Raw genomic sequence first — 16597 nt, 5'->3', positions numbered from 1 at the left:
ATCCTTTAGAATTGGTAGAATCATAGTTTAGTGAGGGGTTGGGGGGGGATAAGCAAATTGAAATGTGGAGACACCAACATCTCATAATCTTCAAGTACTTTTGGTAATAATTTTAAATTACACAGAGACTTTTTCTTGCAGCATAAAACCATAGGTTAAGATCCTCTGGACAGATAAGGTTAAGACCCTTTGACTATTCTTCCAAAGGTAACTCCCCAGTTATCTGTTTTATGTGAATCTTTTTTTTTTTTTTTAAATCATATATTAGCGTTTATTCGTTTATTCCAATCCTGCCGGCAGTATGGGAGAGCAGCAGGTCATCTACAAAAATCTGCCCTGCAGCCCCCCATAAGCCAGCTGCTTATATAGGGTATGACAAAGATTACATGGGGAAGTAAGGATGGACGTGAATCTTATCCACCTTTACTCTCTGAATCTGCAACCACAGGGTGCATTAGGTGCTTTGGTAAAGAAAGTCTTTTGGGGAGACTGTGGGAGGGGTTGGGGAGGGAGAGTTTAACCCTCCTAATTTAGCCAAACTCTTGCCGGTGGCGAAGGTGGGCAAGTGCTAGGGTGAGAGGATTCCAAAGCACAGTTCATGTTGTGAGGACAGGGGCTGGTGGTTGCTCCCCTTTCTCCCTCCATTTAGTTTAGTGCGTAACAATGTGAAGAAATGGTCAAGGTGTCAGGACTCCAGGGAACACTTCAGGTGGGGATTGGCTAGGTGGATATCCACGCCCTTTCCTTTTTATTATTTTTACTTTTCACCAGACAGGGTGGGGAAGGTGAGCGCGCGCGGGCACTCCAGGTCTTGGATTGGATTCTTGTTTACCGCTGACAGTCCGGCTCTCGAGGGTCAGGTGCCTTCTGGGGCGTGCTGGGAGCGTGTGCGTGTAGGGGTGGTGGCAGACATCCCCTCTCCCAGGAGCCCAAGCTGCGGGCCCAGGAACCTTGGCGTGGTTCGCCGGGAGTGGAGGCGTGCCCCGGGCGCGGGAGGGCGGCTCTCTAGCCCCGCCCCGCGGCCCCGCCCCGCCCTCCAGGCCCCGCCCCTGTGCCCTGGCTGGGCGGGCGCCCGCCCCGCCTCCCGCTCCCAGCATGCCGTGCGGCAGCGGCAGGCGGAGTCGGGAGGCGGGGAAGCTGTATCTGTGTGAGCGTGAGGAGCTGCCGCCACCGCCTCCTCCTCGCCGTCCTCCTCCTCTTGGGTCCCGGCGTCGCGGGCCGCGCGCGGGCCTGGAAGAGACGTCGCCTCCCCTTCCTCCGCCTCCCGCTCGCCGCGCCGCTCCCTCCTCCTCCTACTGCGCTGTGGGCTCAGGCGGAACCCGGAACGGCCGTCTGCCTCCCCCGCCCTCCGCCGCCTCCTCCTCTTCCCCGGCTTCCTCCTCATCCCCGGGCCGGAGCAGAGTCTCGGCAGCGATCAGTTCGGGCGGCGACTGGCGCTTCTTCGGGCGGCGGCGCCTGGCCATGTCGTGTCGGGGAAGGTAATGAGCCGCAGAGCCCCAGGGTCTCGGCTGAGCAGCGGCGGCGGCACCAGGTACCCGCGGAGCTGGAATGACTGGCAACCCAGGTAGGTGAGCGCAGCGCTGCCCGCCGCCGCGACCCCTGGGCCCGCCTCGGGCGCCGAGGCCTGAGGCTGCCGGGCTGGGAGGCGCGGCCTAGGCCCTCCACCCCCCGGGAACCGGGCGCGGCTTCCTGGGTCCCCTCCCGCCCCGGCTCCGGGAGGAAGGCCGCGGGGAGGCCAGGCCTAAATGCCTCTCCTCTCCCCGGGCTGGAGCCGAGACCCTGCGCGCCCGGCGGAGGCACCGGCCTAGGAGTTGGGTCAAGGGTGGCGAAGGAAGGGGCCTGGTGGTGGGGACACATTTTAGTTACCATCTTCTCCCCAATTTGGGATTAGTGTTGCAGGACCCTGAGAGTCCAGGACCCTCTCTGTAATTCCTACTTCCTTGGTCCCTCGCCCTCCCAGCGCCCATATGAAAGACCTCCTTAATTGTGATCTCTTCTGTGACCCCCCCCCCCCTCCACGTGTTAATAATTTAAGAAACACCACCCAACTCAATGAGGCTTTCGTCTGACTTCAGGCAGGGTAGTTGTGGGGCATGAGACGGGACTGGGAGTGCGCTAAGGAGGCCCACCAATTCTGGTCCTGGGAAATGAAGTTTTGGTGGAGAGCAATTCACACCTGACCACTCCGAGGAGTAGAGAATTTCCTCCTGTATGGAGGATTTGTTCGCAAACCGCTTTGGGGCCTAGTTGGTATTGAATATATTAAATAGGAGCATCAACTTAAATGTGGTGTCTTTCTGATTAATCTGATTAATGGGCAGTTGTGCTTAATTTAGTTAATTTAGGACTGATTGGTTTTCACATCTCTTATTGAATAAGTGCTTCTAATATTCAGAGACTAGTACTTAGAATTTAACCCGGTGCCTAGAATTCCCTAAGTGTATGCAATATTTAAGGATTAGTTGATTCATGGAGCTTTCATATTTTGAAGCACACTTACATTATGATTGTCCAGGAACTGACCAAATACATGTAAGATACCCAGGTTGTTGGGATAACTTTTGCTTCCTGATGTTAATTCCAACAGTGTTTGGAAAGAAATAACTGAGTAGTAGCATTTTAAGACTTGATAGAAAAATAAAAATCTTTTGGCTAATAGGTGGTATGCATCCTATTCCATTTAATATGCCTTAACAAATCGGGTGTCTGTTGAGAACTGATGAATATAACTAGATGACTTTAAAAGTCCATTTCTGAATCTGGAATTGAGATGTTACGTAGTTTTTAAAAAATTGAAAAAATATAGCCAGGGAGTGTTTGTGAGTGCTTTAAATAAAAATCTGTTGACTAGCTTAAGTATTTTTATCTGTAATTAACATTCTTAGTTGTTTTATACTTTCACTGAAATGTGTGATTTTTTTTTTTTTTTGCATCTAAGGAATTAGATGATAAAATTGGATGTTTGAGAACTCTTTGACAATGGATTTTTCATTATTTTTCAGTATTGTGGTCAGCATATATAAAATAATGTAATATCCCTTTAGAGGACTATATAAAATGCCCTTGTTAAAGAGTCCTAGAGCTTTTGGAAAAGAATAAATTGTAGCTTGTAATTCTAAGTAAATGGATGAGCAGCGTTGCAGCCACCTGCTGGGGTCACCTGACTTTTATTTGACCAGTATGAAGCAGAATAACTTACACAGTTATTCTATGTACATGGATTATTAAAATTATCCATGTTTTATTTTATTTCCTGGATGTGTGGATTAGGGTGGGCGGGGGCAAGGCAATGTATGCTTGCTTTCAAGCTATGCTCTGTAATAAATTCTCAGAACTTATGCCTAGGTGGACAGATACTGTGAGATACACTTAATTACACAGAGTAACAGTGGGTTAGATGTTGGAAATACTTGACTATGTAGAGAAGTATGGACAGTATACTGTAGCTTTATTTGCATGGTCACCTCAGATGTTTGCCAGGTCATAAATTTTCATAAGTTAACTTTGAGGTTGTTCTGTCCCCACTTCACTTAAGGAAAGGTGACAGTCTACAGTTAATTGACAGAATGGAGCTTGATCCTCCGTGGGGTTTTATTTTTTAAGTAAATATTTTTTACTTTTTTATTTTTTGATTGATTTTAGAGGCAGAGAGAAAGAGAGACATCTATTTGTCAATTTGTTGTTCCACTTATTTAAGCATTCATTGGTTGTTTCTTGTATGTGCCCTGCCTGGAGATCGAACCCACAACCTTGGTATATCAGGATGATGCTCTCACCAACTGAGCTACTGGGCCAGGGCTTATTTTTCTAAACATCTTCAAATGCAAGCAGATTCCTGTGGTTCATCTGAGACACTTTGGTTTTTTAAAAGATTCTTTGCCTTTCTGTATCATTCCTCCTTTGCTTCATTTGGTTCTATTTCCCTAGATACAGGCTTTTGTCAGTTAGTCTGGAAACCGACTGTTGAGTCAATCATGGTCACACATGCTACTTCACACATACTGACAGGAAGTGTTCCAGATGGCTGAAGAGACTAGTGTCATAGGGCATCAGAGCAAGCCCACCTTTATTAGAAGCATACCTTCAGCAGAAAGCATGTATCTAGCACTATAGTCTTCCTTTCTATTCACTGTACTCTCAAATAAGAGTGATTAGGCAAATACTTGTGTTTTTTTAATCATTGCTGCTAGCCAAAGCTTTCCCTTTTCTTCACTTTATTTTGGGAAGTAATCTAGTACCAATCAAGATAGAGATCAGAATGATTTGTTTTTAAAATTAAATGTATAACTAATTATTGTACATTTTAATATTCCAAATGACATGATTAATTTGACATTCAAGTCAAATATAGATTAGTCCAACAAGAGGAAGCATGCAGGTCAACGGAAAATAGATTTTACTTCTATACTTGGAAATCTTAGGGCTTGATTCGTTTAACAGATAGATACTAGGTGCCTTACAGTGCCCAGATTTACGATCTTTCATAATTCTAAAAGGATGCAACTATATATTAAAAATATCTTCAATTTTTGGTAAAATCTAGAAAGATTAAAGTTCTCCAAAGTACAAATACCTTTATTCTCCATTGTCACAGACCAAAAGACAAGGAAGAATGCTGTGAAGATAGAAAAGCCAGAAACCAGTATATCTGACATTGTGAGAAGTTGGATTTTTGAAGTCAGAGCTGTCTATTCAGCCTTTTATGAGTCTGTACTGTCTAATATCCATAGAGACATAATATAATAAACTATATAAGGGAAAAATTAATTTATATATTTTATAACTATATAGTTTTAATATAATTGAATGATTGCCAATTTTGTACCACAGGTTTCCAAGCACACTAAGGTTTTTCAGATAATTGTGTATGAGTGTTTAATTTTGGGGGGAAATATATTTTTTCCATTATAAAATAAAATATATTCCTTATTAAATAATTGGCAAATGTATGTTTAAATTGAAACTTAGTATGTTAGTATAGCAGATAAGAAAGGAGTTTGTAAAAGGTAAAGCATTATATGGATATTAATTGTGATACAAGTCTTGGTATAATTATTTCTGTATGTGATTAACAGATTTTAAAACCTGGAGTCAGTGGAGGGAAAGCTATGGTTGAGTGGGGGGTAGGGAAGCAGTGGGGCCATGAAATTGATCTCTACTATTTTGACAGTAAATGGTGTGTGTGCGTGGGGGGGGGGGGGAGTAGGAATCTTTAGATCCCAGAGTTCTCAGTGTCCCCGCCCCCCGCCTCTTTCCCCCCGCCTCTTTCCCCCTGCCGACAGCTGAGGTATCTCTCCAGGACTTCAGTTACTGTCTGTGGTGGGGCCCCACTAGCCCTTTCGCCCCTCTGCCCCTCCTGCCAGTCTCTGTGCAGTCTCCACCTTTGGTCCTCGGGTATCAGGGTTCTCTCCTGTGAGTTTTCTGTTGATTATTCAGGAAGCCTTTCCATATTTCAGTTGTAATTCCAGCTTGTTCCTGGGAGCATGTCTGTGCAGCATCCACCTACTCAGCCACCATTTTTAATCTCTGGTGGGAGGGAGGAATCTTACACACATATACATACACACACACACACACACACACACACACACACACACGCATGCGCGAAAGTAGAGAGATGGAAAAATATAAGTTGTCCTTGCTAAAACATTTCTAGTTTAGGATGGTGTACTTGTGAGGAATGACACAAAGTCTATTTAATAAAAGAGTAATATGCAAATCAACTGTACCTCTGCTACCCACAAGCCACGCCCACCAGCCAATCAGGATCGAGTATGCAAATTAACCCAAACAAGATGGCTGCGGCCACGGAGAGAGCTTGAGATGCCCCTGGAGATGAAGGAAGCCAAGCTTCTGCAGCCCTGGCCTGCCTTGTCCTCCGCTCAAGGCTACAAAGTTTCAGTTATAGAAGATAAATAAATCCCAACAAAAATGGCTGCAGCCACAGAGTGAGCAGGAGGCTTGGCTCTGCTCAAGGCTACAAAGTTTCAATTATAGAAGATAGATAAATCCCAGATACCAGGGCCTCAGCTTGGGTCGCTGGGGGTGTGTGGCCAGCCTGCAAACCACCACAGGCCCCCTCACCCAGGCCGCCCCACGCCCCAAGGGAACTTCCACCCTGATCCAGGACACCCTTCAGGGCAAACCAGCTGGCCCCCTCCCGTGCACCAGGCCTCTATCCTATCTAATGAAAGAATGATATGCGAATTGACCATCACTCCAACACACAAGATGGCTGCCCCCATGTGGTCAAAGATGACTGTCCCCATGTGGACACAAGATGGCCAGCAGGGGAGGACAGTTGGGAGGGACCAGGTCTGCAAGGGAGGGCAGTTGTGGGCGATCAGGCCAGCAGGGGAGGGCAGTTGGGAGGGACCAGACCTGCAAGGGAAGGCAGTTGGGGGCGATGAAGCCTGCAGGGGAGGGCAGTTAGGGGTGGCCAGGCTGGCAGAGTAGGGAAGTTGGGGGTGACCGGGCCTGCAGGGAAGGGCAGTGGTGGGGGACCCAGGCCTGCAGGGGAGAGCAGTTAGGGGCAAACAGGCTGGCAGGGGAGCAGTTAGGCATCAATCAGGCTGGCAGGGGAGTGGTTAGGGGGTGATCAGGCTGGCAGGCAGAAGTGGTTAGGGGCAATCAGGAAGGCAGGCAGACGAGCAGTTGGGAGCCAGCAGTCCTGGATTGTGAGAGGGATGTCCAACTGCCCATTTAGGCCCGATTTAGGCCCGATCCTACCTGGACATCCCTTGAGGAGTCCCAGATTGGAGAGGGTGCAGGCTGGGCTGAGGGACACACCCCACCCCGTGCACGAATTTCATGCACAGGGCCTCTAGTAAGAGATAAAGCTCAGGAGTTGGTTTGGAGCTGGATTGTAGGCTTTTGAATTGTAGTTTATTTGGGATGACTTTAGGAAACGATTGACATTCTACCTGCAGGAAAGTGGCGTAATTTAGGAAGATTAAAATTAATAGGAGGAGGGCGCTCTGACACTGAAGTAGAAGGTAATTAGAACAGTGGACAAGACACTGCTAAGGACCTCAATATTCTGTTCATAATTCTTGATTTTAGTTCAGACAAAAGTATTCAGCCCAATATATGGGAATTTCCAGTCTTTTTGTTATCTGGATTTGATTTTGAGGATGGTCTCTAAAGTGGTACTTTTTTTCTGCTCACACTTCAGTTCAGGTTAGGACACTTACATTATATGGAATGGTCATACACATAAAATGGAATGTGATCCATGGTGTCTTTTGGGAACATTGACTTCTCACAACTTTTTAATTTAAGATTTCCTGCCTTCACTGCCTGGCATATAGTAGCACTTGCTTATTTGCTTTTCTTTTCCTATTCTAACCACCTAAAATAAATCCCTGGGGCTCCTTTTAGTGGACTTCCCTTTATGAAGTCACACAAGCTGTTGTTTATTTGGTTTCTCCTCATATTATTACTTTGGTTATTTGTCCTTGTCTATCTTAAAGTTTTCTCAACCCATTTTATTTTGGAGACTACAAAATAAAACACACACACACACTTATATAGAGGCCTAAAAGTAAGGATTGCAGACATTTTGTGATTTAATTCCTATATGAAATACTCCAGCTTCTACTACATTTTAATATTTTAAAATGTAGAGTGTTTCTCATTAAGTTCCTATAGTTTTTTGATGTAGAAATGTTTGTGTTTTTAAAATAGATCTACTCCATCTTATATTAGTTGAGTATACTTTTTTTCCTTTTTAATCCTCACCTGAGAATATTTTCTCCATTGATTTCTGAGTAAGTGGAAGGGAGGGAGGAGGGGGTGCAGAGAGAGAAAGAAACATGGATATGAGAGAGACATCATTTGGTTGCCTCCTTTATTCGCCCCTACCTGGGCTGGGGAACCTGCAACCAAGGTATGTGCCCTTGACCGGGAATCGAACCCCTGACACTTTGGTCCACGGCTGATGCTCTAACCATTGAGCAACCGGCCAGGGTGTGTGTACTTTTATTTGAATTTTTTAATTCCATTGTATTACTTTTTTTAGATAAGATTTGCATATGTTTAGGGTTTTAATTCAGTGTATTTTGACAAATGTATACACCTGTATAACAATGACCCTAATTAAGATGTAGCTACACTATGACTTTTCAGTTAGATTTCTCTCCCACCTTTACCACACACCCCCAAAAAACAAGGGTGGAGTGGAGTGTACAGGTAGGTTTTGCCTCATTTTTTTTTTTTTTTTTTTTGTAGAAAAGTCATTGAATATTATCTTATAATTTATCACCAACTTAATGATCTCTGTGAAATCAGTTTTAGGTGATGGATCTGCCGATATAACCTTTTCAGGCATTTGTGTCCTGGAACACAGAGGAACTCCTCTGCTTGGCCAGTTTTATTCCTGTGAGCTACAGGTTCATGTACCTTTCTTCATCCTCTACATACCTACTCTTATTAGCTCTAATTTTTAATACTCTCAGCAATATAACCCTTAACACTCCTACCCTGCTACCTCTGCCCTCAATGATCCCTCTACTTTCTGATCTTGGACAGATCTACAATGAAAGCTAACTGTGCTTATCACTTCAGTGATTGATCTCATATTCTCCAGTTAGTTTAAGTCCCTAAGGGCTGAGCCAGAGCCAATTCTCCCCAGCTTCTATGTCTTCTTACCTAAAGCACTCCTCAAGCTCATTTCTGCCCTAGGGCCTTTGCATGTGCTGTTCTTGCTGCATGCTACTACTGCACAGTTTGCTCTTAGCATACTTGACCCTGCAGTACTCCCCTGCTCTCTCAGCCTAAATGTCATCCCTCAGTGAGGAGAAGCAGCATTCTCTAACATTTCACTGGGTACACTTCCCCCGTGTGCATGCATCTTGTATAATCATTTTACCTCTGTATTCTTTCTTCTCTATTGTAGTGCATCAAGTAGTTTACACTCTATTTTGCGTGTTTCTGTTTTCTTAAGTAAATACATGAAAATGGAATTCTGCAAGTTTTTTTCTGTAGAGTTTATAACATTTACTGTAGGAGGCATTTTGAGAGGAACTGTTTTTGTATAGCAGCACAGTTAGCCAGGGATAGCAACTTAAGCTGATTGAACAGGTTCAAAGGAACAGTGTTCTAGTGGACTGAGGTGGCTAGATCTTTTACAGAAGAAAGAATATGGTTGTTTAAGATTTATAAGTTTTATCCATCTTGAAAAAAATACCTTGCTCTCATATTTAAAGTTCTTTTACACATTATCTTATCCTGTACCTATTGAATCTTTAAGCTAATCATTTAAAAGTTAAGTGCCGAGTTGAGCTTTCTGGCTTTCCATCAGAATGACTTGAGGAAACAAAACTTGCCAGTTGTATGCCTGCTGATTGGGGAATGACTGAAACCCAAAATTTCCAGATTCAACAGATTTCTAAACAGTGAATTACTTCTTTTATATTAATCTTTATATTCTTTCAAAAAAGGAAATTGTAGTCCTGTTAGAAATTATTGCTTTGGAGGTTATGGTTGTTATTCATATTATTATTCATAGTATGTCTAGAACCTCATGTTTAGTTGAAAACCTTTCACAGGCTTTTTGTATTAATTACTTAAAAATATTTTTTTCAGAGGGGTTTCTGGTATCAGAATTATAGATTTTTTTTTTGGTATGGAACTTCCTAAGTTATGCTTTTTCTTTGTTTATATATAAGAGAGGCACTACTTTTTCCCTTTACCTTACCCTTTTTATCGTAATAAAGAACCAAAATTATTAATGGCTCTGCAGTGGCTTGAGGTAATTGTATACTAATGTATGTCTACAGATTTTTTAAAATTGTTAAACTAAATATTTACTACATCCTTATATACATTATTTATTTTTACTATATCCAATATGTTAATGCCTTTTCTGTTGATTAGGGAAAAGGCTCCACTAGTACATACATATTGGATTTTATAACAACACTAGAGGCCCGGTGCACGAAATTCGTGCACAGAGGGGGGCAGAGTCCCTCAGCCCAGCCTGTACCCTCTCCAAACTGGGACCCCTGGAGGGATGTCTGACTGCCCATTTAGGCAGTTGGTTATCCCTCTCACAATCCAGTACTGCTGGCTCCCAACTGCTTGCCTGCCTGCCTTCCTGATTGCCCCTAACCACTTCTGCCTGCCAGCCTGATCACCCCCTAACCACTCTGCTGCCAGCCTGATTGATGCCTAATTCCTCCCCTGCCAGCCTGTTTGCCCCCAACTGCCCTCCCCTGCTGGCCATCTTGTGGCCATCTTGTGTCCACATGGGGGCAGGATCTTTGACCATATGGGGTCAGACATATTGTGTGTTGGAGTGGTGGTCAATCTGCATATTACTCTTTTATTAGAATAGAGGCCTGGTGCAGGAGTGGGGACCAGCTGGTTTGCCCTGAAGGGTGTCCCAGATAAGGGTGGGGGTTCCCTTGGGGTGTGGGGCGGCCTGAGCAAGGGGCCTGTGGTGGTTTGCATGCCAGCCACGCCCCCTGGCGACCCAAGCGGAGGCACTGGTATCTGGAATTTATTTACCTTCTACAATTGAAACTTTGTAGCCTGGAGCGGAGCCAAGCCTCCTGCATGCTCCACCAGCAGCCATTTCTGTTTGAGTTAATTCATCTTCTATAATTGAAACTTTGTAGCCTTAAGCAGAGGCCTGAGCCCGGACAGGGTGTGCGGAAAGCTTTGCTTTCTCTGTTACCGCGGGCAACCCTGGCCTGGTCTCTCCAGCTCCGTGGCTGCCGCCATTCTGTTTGAATTTGTTTACCTTCTATAATTGAAACTTTGTAGCTTGAGTGGAGGCTTAGGCCTGTCAAGGGCAGGCGGAAAGCTTGTTTCCCTCTGTTGCCTGGGAAACCTTGCTCTCGGTGGCTGTAGCCATCTTGGTTCTGTTTATTTGCATACTCGCCCTGATTGGCTGGTCGGCGTGGCTTGGGCTGGTGGGCATGGCTTGGGTGTAGCGGAGGTATGGTCAATTTGCATATTTGTCTATTATTAGGTAGGATAGCTTAGTTTTTTCCTTCATATTTGATAGTATTGGCAACATTTTGTGTTTTTTTTTTTTTACTGAGATTTAAATTTTTCCTCTTTTAAATTTATTCATTGAAAATGTGTCTGTCTTTCCTCTTTAGCATTTTAATCTTCTGATTTTATTTATTTTTTTAAAATTACTTTATTGATTAAGGTATCACATATTTGTCATCAACTCCCCCCCCCCCCATTCCCTTCCCAAACCCTCCCACACGCATGCCCCCCTCCCCCTGTTGTCCGTGATCACTGGTTAGGCTCATATGCAAGCACACAAGTCCTTTGGTTGATCTATCTCCCTTGTCCCCACCCTCCCCTACCTTCTCTCTGAGGTCTGACAGTCTGATCAATGCTGTTCTTGTTCTTCAGTCTATGTTGTTCATCTTTTCCCCTAGATGAGTGAGCTCATGTGATACTAGGAATACACTTATAGGAATCGAAAATGAGACAAGCAATAATAGTTATGCTGAGAGGCAAATGAATCAGTCTATAGTGAGTTTCTTTCTGGGCCAACAGTTCTTTTGAGTCCCAGTTTCTATGTCCAACAGTTGTTTATGTGTTCATAACAGCAATGATATTTCAGTTCTGGATGGTGGACAAATGGTGGTAGTGCAGGTCCGACCCTCTCTGGTTTGGTCCTGGGCAATCTGCAGTGACGCACATCTGCTGACTGCTAGTATGGCAAGGCATGGTCAGCGTCTTCCATCTCTGGACTGTTTCTCTTCTGACTTCATGGCTGGAGCACTCCTGTCAATTCTTCTCTGTTGCAGGAATCCACATGGTCTCGGAGTTGTTTTCTGAAAATATACAAACATATTCTCGACCAAAAGTTAATAAAGGAATATTTTCTATAAATTTGACTTGTGATCCTTTTTCATTTTTTTGCCCAAACGATTTTCCTTTGGCTTGTTTTGACACCATGTGTGTTTTACCTGGGTGTCTTGCTGTTAGCATTACAAATGAAAGTTAATTTTCTAAAGTAAAAATTTTCTAGATGTAATTTATTTACAGGATATTTTTCCTTACATGATATTCTTCTACTATCCCCCCTTTTTTGGTTTAAATATTAGGAGGCTTTTGGAAATTTTATGCTGTAATCTTTTTTTTTTTTTTAATATATATATTTTATTGATTTTTACAGAGAGGAAGGGAGAGGGATAGAGAGTTTAGAAACATCAATGAGAGAGAATCATTGATCGGATGCCTCCTGCACACCCCCTATTGGGGATGTGCCCGCAACCAAGGTACATGCCCTTGACCGGAATCGAACCCGGGACCCTTCAGTCCGCAGGCCGACGCTCTATTCACTGAGCCAAACCGGTTAGGGCTTTATGCTGTAATCTTGATAACTTTTAAATTTTACTTTTTTGCACTAAAATGTGACTGCTTTAGGTTCATTATATGTTACGCAATTTTACCATGAGATGAACTACCAATAAAAATTTTAGTTAACACTTTAGGAACAGCTTTTTTGTCCAGTACAATTGATTTTTCTAGAGTATTTGCTTATTTTGATTGGCCAATTTAAATTAGTCTGAAAACTTGACTACTATTTTAATGTCAAATTTAATACTCTAACAACCATCTTGTTTTACCCTGTAATTATTAGTGGAGAGGATTATTTGCCTTCTTGAGTAGGCCCTGAGCATTCCTGGTACTAGGCTGGATTTAGATATCATAGACCCCAGTTCCACAGATCATGTGTGCAAGACATCTCCATCAAGTCTTGTTGCAGTGAGAGGGCATCTGCTGTCGGCCAAGTCTCTGTTACCTGGGTCCCGATTTGAGCTGGGCTTGTGAAGCTGAGCAGCCATCAGGGCAGGAGATCTCCTTCAGCAGGGGTGAGGGTTCAGGCCCCTGCAAACTTGGGGGGGTGAAGGTCTGTGCCCCACCTCTGTTGACCCCCAAGTTCTCTTCTGATGGCCCCTATGCGACTGTGCCTGTCTTAGGTTGTTCCTTCCCTGAGGAATCTTACCCGTCTCTGGCTAACCAACCATCCTCCGGGGCCAAGCAGGGTGATGTGAGGTTTAGTTTTGTCTCCTTGGTCGCCTATGCCCCCATGGCCTCCACGCCCAGCACCTGCCTTGGGATCCCCTCACCTGCTGGCAGGGTCCCAGCACTGATCACATATCTTGTGGAACCCAGGTTTCTTCTCCAAGGAGGCCCAGCTCACCCCACTGGGCGAGAGACAGATCCATGGTACCACGAGGTTTCAACCTTGGCATGAACAGAAGCTCAGGCAACAGCTGTGGACAATTGGATTGTGAGAAGCGGGTCCCTCTTGGCCAAAAGGGCAAGAGGCGCCAATTTAGAATGCTCAGGTGCCTTCCCAGGGGGCCCTCTACACAGTGGAAGGGATTAAACCCTTTCATGTCCTTTTTAAATTGCTGTCAGACATTCAAAGAATTAGTTTGTTAATCTTCTGATTTTAAAAGAGTTGTATTATGTGCGTTTGAAATTTTAACTTTCATCTAGAAATATTTAGTTCTTTGAAGCAATCCATGACTCCTGCTATTCATCCTCTTCAGGGTCTCCTTAGTTTATATTCCTGATAATATGAACCCTGGAATGTCTTGTCTGAAATGTAATACTTTCTTTACTTCCAGATTCTTTGTTTTGATTCTAACCCTGGAAATTCAGATTCATTGCCCTAATGGCAGATTCTGTGATAGTGTGCTGCTTAAAAAAAAATATCTTTTCTTCCAATTTCTATATTCTAGCTGGTCTGGTAATCACATTAACAGAGACAGAATAACAGGAGAAAATCAAATTTCAATATGTGCTCCTGGAGAATTCATGTAAGCATGAAAATTCAAAGATTGTTTGGCGAATTGGGTGTATATGTCTTTTTGGACAAAGGAGTAGGGGATGGTTAGTGATGGGATTTTAAAGGAAGAAGGCAATTTATAGGTAGTTGAGAAAGAGCTGAACATACTGCAGGTAAATTCTTGCTTTAGTGGGACAAGGGGGTATCTAGCTAACCAGGCCCCTGCTTGGTGCCAACTATCTACCATACTTAACTCAAATTAAGCTAAGGTGAATAAGCTAAGGTTTCTTTCCTGGAGCAAGTTTTTCCATCTGAATCTTTTGGGCAGGAAAGTGGGGTGGTCTTTTATTTCCTAATAACCAGTTTAAAATCACTATCCCAAAAGGCAGGACTTTGGTGCCCTTCACTGGCTTCCTGAGATTTGCCAGAAAATCCTATTAATTTCAGGAAAGATATAAAACTTTATCTTTATAGAATTGGACTGTTTTCTGATTAGATGATTAAAAAGATCCAAAGATGATCAGTATCACATAATGTGGCACAATTGAATTAATAAATATTTAATTGGAAAGAGAACACATCCTGGATTTTCTTTCCTAACACTCTGGTTGTTTTCCTTGCCTGTCCTTATATTCTTTGGATAAATGTGGAGAAAAATAAAAATGTAGCAGGCTTCCCAGCAGCAGGACTATAAAACTTGAGATTTAGTGTTTATTTATTAGTTGGGTTTAAAGGAATTCAAAGACACAGTTTGTATTGTTTTTGAAGGGTTTGAGTTAGAATTCTGTTAAAAGTTATTCTATCATTATTTGAAATATTGATAGCATTGTAATATGTGATATCTTGTCCCTTTTTGGAAAATATTGAAATTAAAAATTAAATTAGGCTTGCACATGAGCATAACCAATGGACACAGACAGTAGGGGAGTGAGGGCATTCGCTGGGGGGTGGGAGCGGCTGGGGAGAGGTCAATGGGGGTGGAGGGTCCGGGAGAGGAGGCTTATGTAATACTTTAAACAATAAAGAATTTAAATTTAAAAAAAATCCAATGTTCTAAAAAATTAAAAAAAATAATTTAGGCTTAATTAATGTGAAGGATTATCAGTTGATGACTATAAAACAAAGCTTTGTAAAAGAAGCCTATCTTGTATAGTTACTGTAATGCTAACATTCCCTGTGTTCTTATTGTAATCTTATTAAGGATATAAAAATTACACCAATAGTGCTGTTCTCCCCACTCTTTTAGTCCATTTAAAAATTTTCTGCTTGTTTTCTTAGAATTGCATTGGAGAAGATAGAAACTGGGTGTTTTAGATTCCTCTTTAAGGTATACTTATTTTTAAGAATGTGTGCATTTTTAATATAGATCCTTCACAAATATTTACCTTAGGATGTCATGAAAATAGCAGTGGGCTAAGAATGGGAAGACAAAGGTCTTTTGTACTGGCATTGCCCTCTGAGGAAATCATTCTTGCCTTCCTAAGATGTAGCGTTAGAGCTGGTTAAAGAGAAGTTGAGGACATTACTTTCAAAACTGTCAAAGTGCTACACAGATGCTATTTATAGTGCTATGTCTAAATCAAATGTTGGAACTTTTATCTCTTCCTCAAAAAGTTTTAGAATTATCTACACATGTACACACTCTCTAGTTCACATTTCATCTTTCTCTTCTAGAGTGATTGTGTGTGTGTGTGTGTGTGTGTGTGTGTGTGGTAACTTATAAAAATTTCATAAAGGGCTCGGCCGGCGTGGCTCAGTGGTTGAGCATTGACCTGTGAACCAGGTGAAGGGCACATGCCCGGGTTGCAGGCTCGATCCCCAGTGTGGGGCATGCAGGAGGCAGCCGATCCATGATTCTCTCTCATCATAAACATTTCTCTCTCTCTCTCTCTACATCTCCCTTCCTTTCTGAAATCTATAAAAATAATTTTAAAAAGATTTCATAAAGGGTATTTATGTTGAAGAGTATATATGAGTGGAAGCTCATAATTGTTAAGTTTTTGTTAAGTATGGCATATGACATTTGTAACATTGCTCATATTCATACTTAAAAAATATGTTGGTGGAGATGCAGTTAATTGCTCTCCAGTATAGTAGTGGTGTTCTTTCTACATTTTCTACTGTGCTTTCATTAGGCTAAAAACCTGTTTCAAGTGGCCAATGAGGAATTTGACTATAGATCACCATCATTCTTTTTTTTTTCTTCTGTATTTTTTTAATTCACATGTTAAGAACTTGATACCAATTGAAATTGTAACCTAGGAAATAATCTTTGTGAGTACATATATTGGAGGGCAGGTACAAATGGAATTAGAGAAAGGGTAGGTTAAAAGGTAGTTTGTACCTTTCCTAACTTTTTTATATCATTAGAATTTGAAAATAATTCTTATAAGAATGCCACTTGAATGCTACATTGCTTTCCCTCAGTCCCAATCTAGTATGTGCGTACATTTGTTTTAAAGGGAATAAGTAGGGAGATGGATCCATGGGATCATGGAAAAGATATACTCTGCCAGTGCAATAGTTTGAAGTACTACTTAAAAAAGCCCCACATGTATCCTCTAAACCAGTGATGGCGAACCTATGACACGCGTAGCCATTTCTGATGACATGCGGCCACTGAGGCGGCCGCATGCCGAGGATGAAACATTTGCTGCTCCTGAGGATGAAACATTTGCGAAATATGTTTTTTCCTCAAAGTGACACACTACCCGAGTTATGCTCAGTTTTTTGGCGAAGTTTGACACACCAAGCTCAAAAGGTTGCCCATCACTGCTCTAAACAAATAGGAATTAATGAGATTTCATATTATTATAAGAGTATATA

At 42.8% G+C, this 16597-nt stretch overlaps 1 protein-coding gene across 1 annotated transcript in view; it reads left to right on the top strand.

Moving 5' to 3' along the window:
- Positions 1-1173: 1173 nt before the first annotated feature.
- Positions 1174-16597, top strand: part of SMG1 (SMG1 nonsense mediated mRNA decay associated PI3K related kinase) — a 117153-nt gene continuing 101729 nt past the window's right edge. Inside the window, exon 1 of the mRNA XM_008141541.3 lies at positions 1174-1564. Within this exon, the coding sequence (XP_008139763.1) occupies positions 1482-1564 (83 nt within the window). The 5' untranslated portion in view covers positions 1174-1481. The remainder of the gene's footprint in view (positions 1565-16597) is intronic.

This window comes from Eptesicus fuscus, chromosome 4 (assembly GCF_027574615.1).
Source record: "Eptesicus fuscus isolate TK198812 chromosome 4, DD_ASM_mEF_20220401, whole genome shotgun sequence".
NCBI classification, from domain to species: domain Eukaryota; kingdom Metazoa; phylum Chordata; class Mammalia; order Chiroptera; family Vespertilionidae; genus Eptesicus; species Eptesicus fuscus.
The sequence above is the reverse complement of the archived record's forward strand: the minus strand, read 5'-3'. Positions and strand labels throughout refer to the sequence as shown.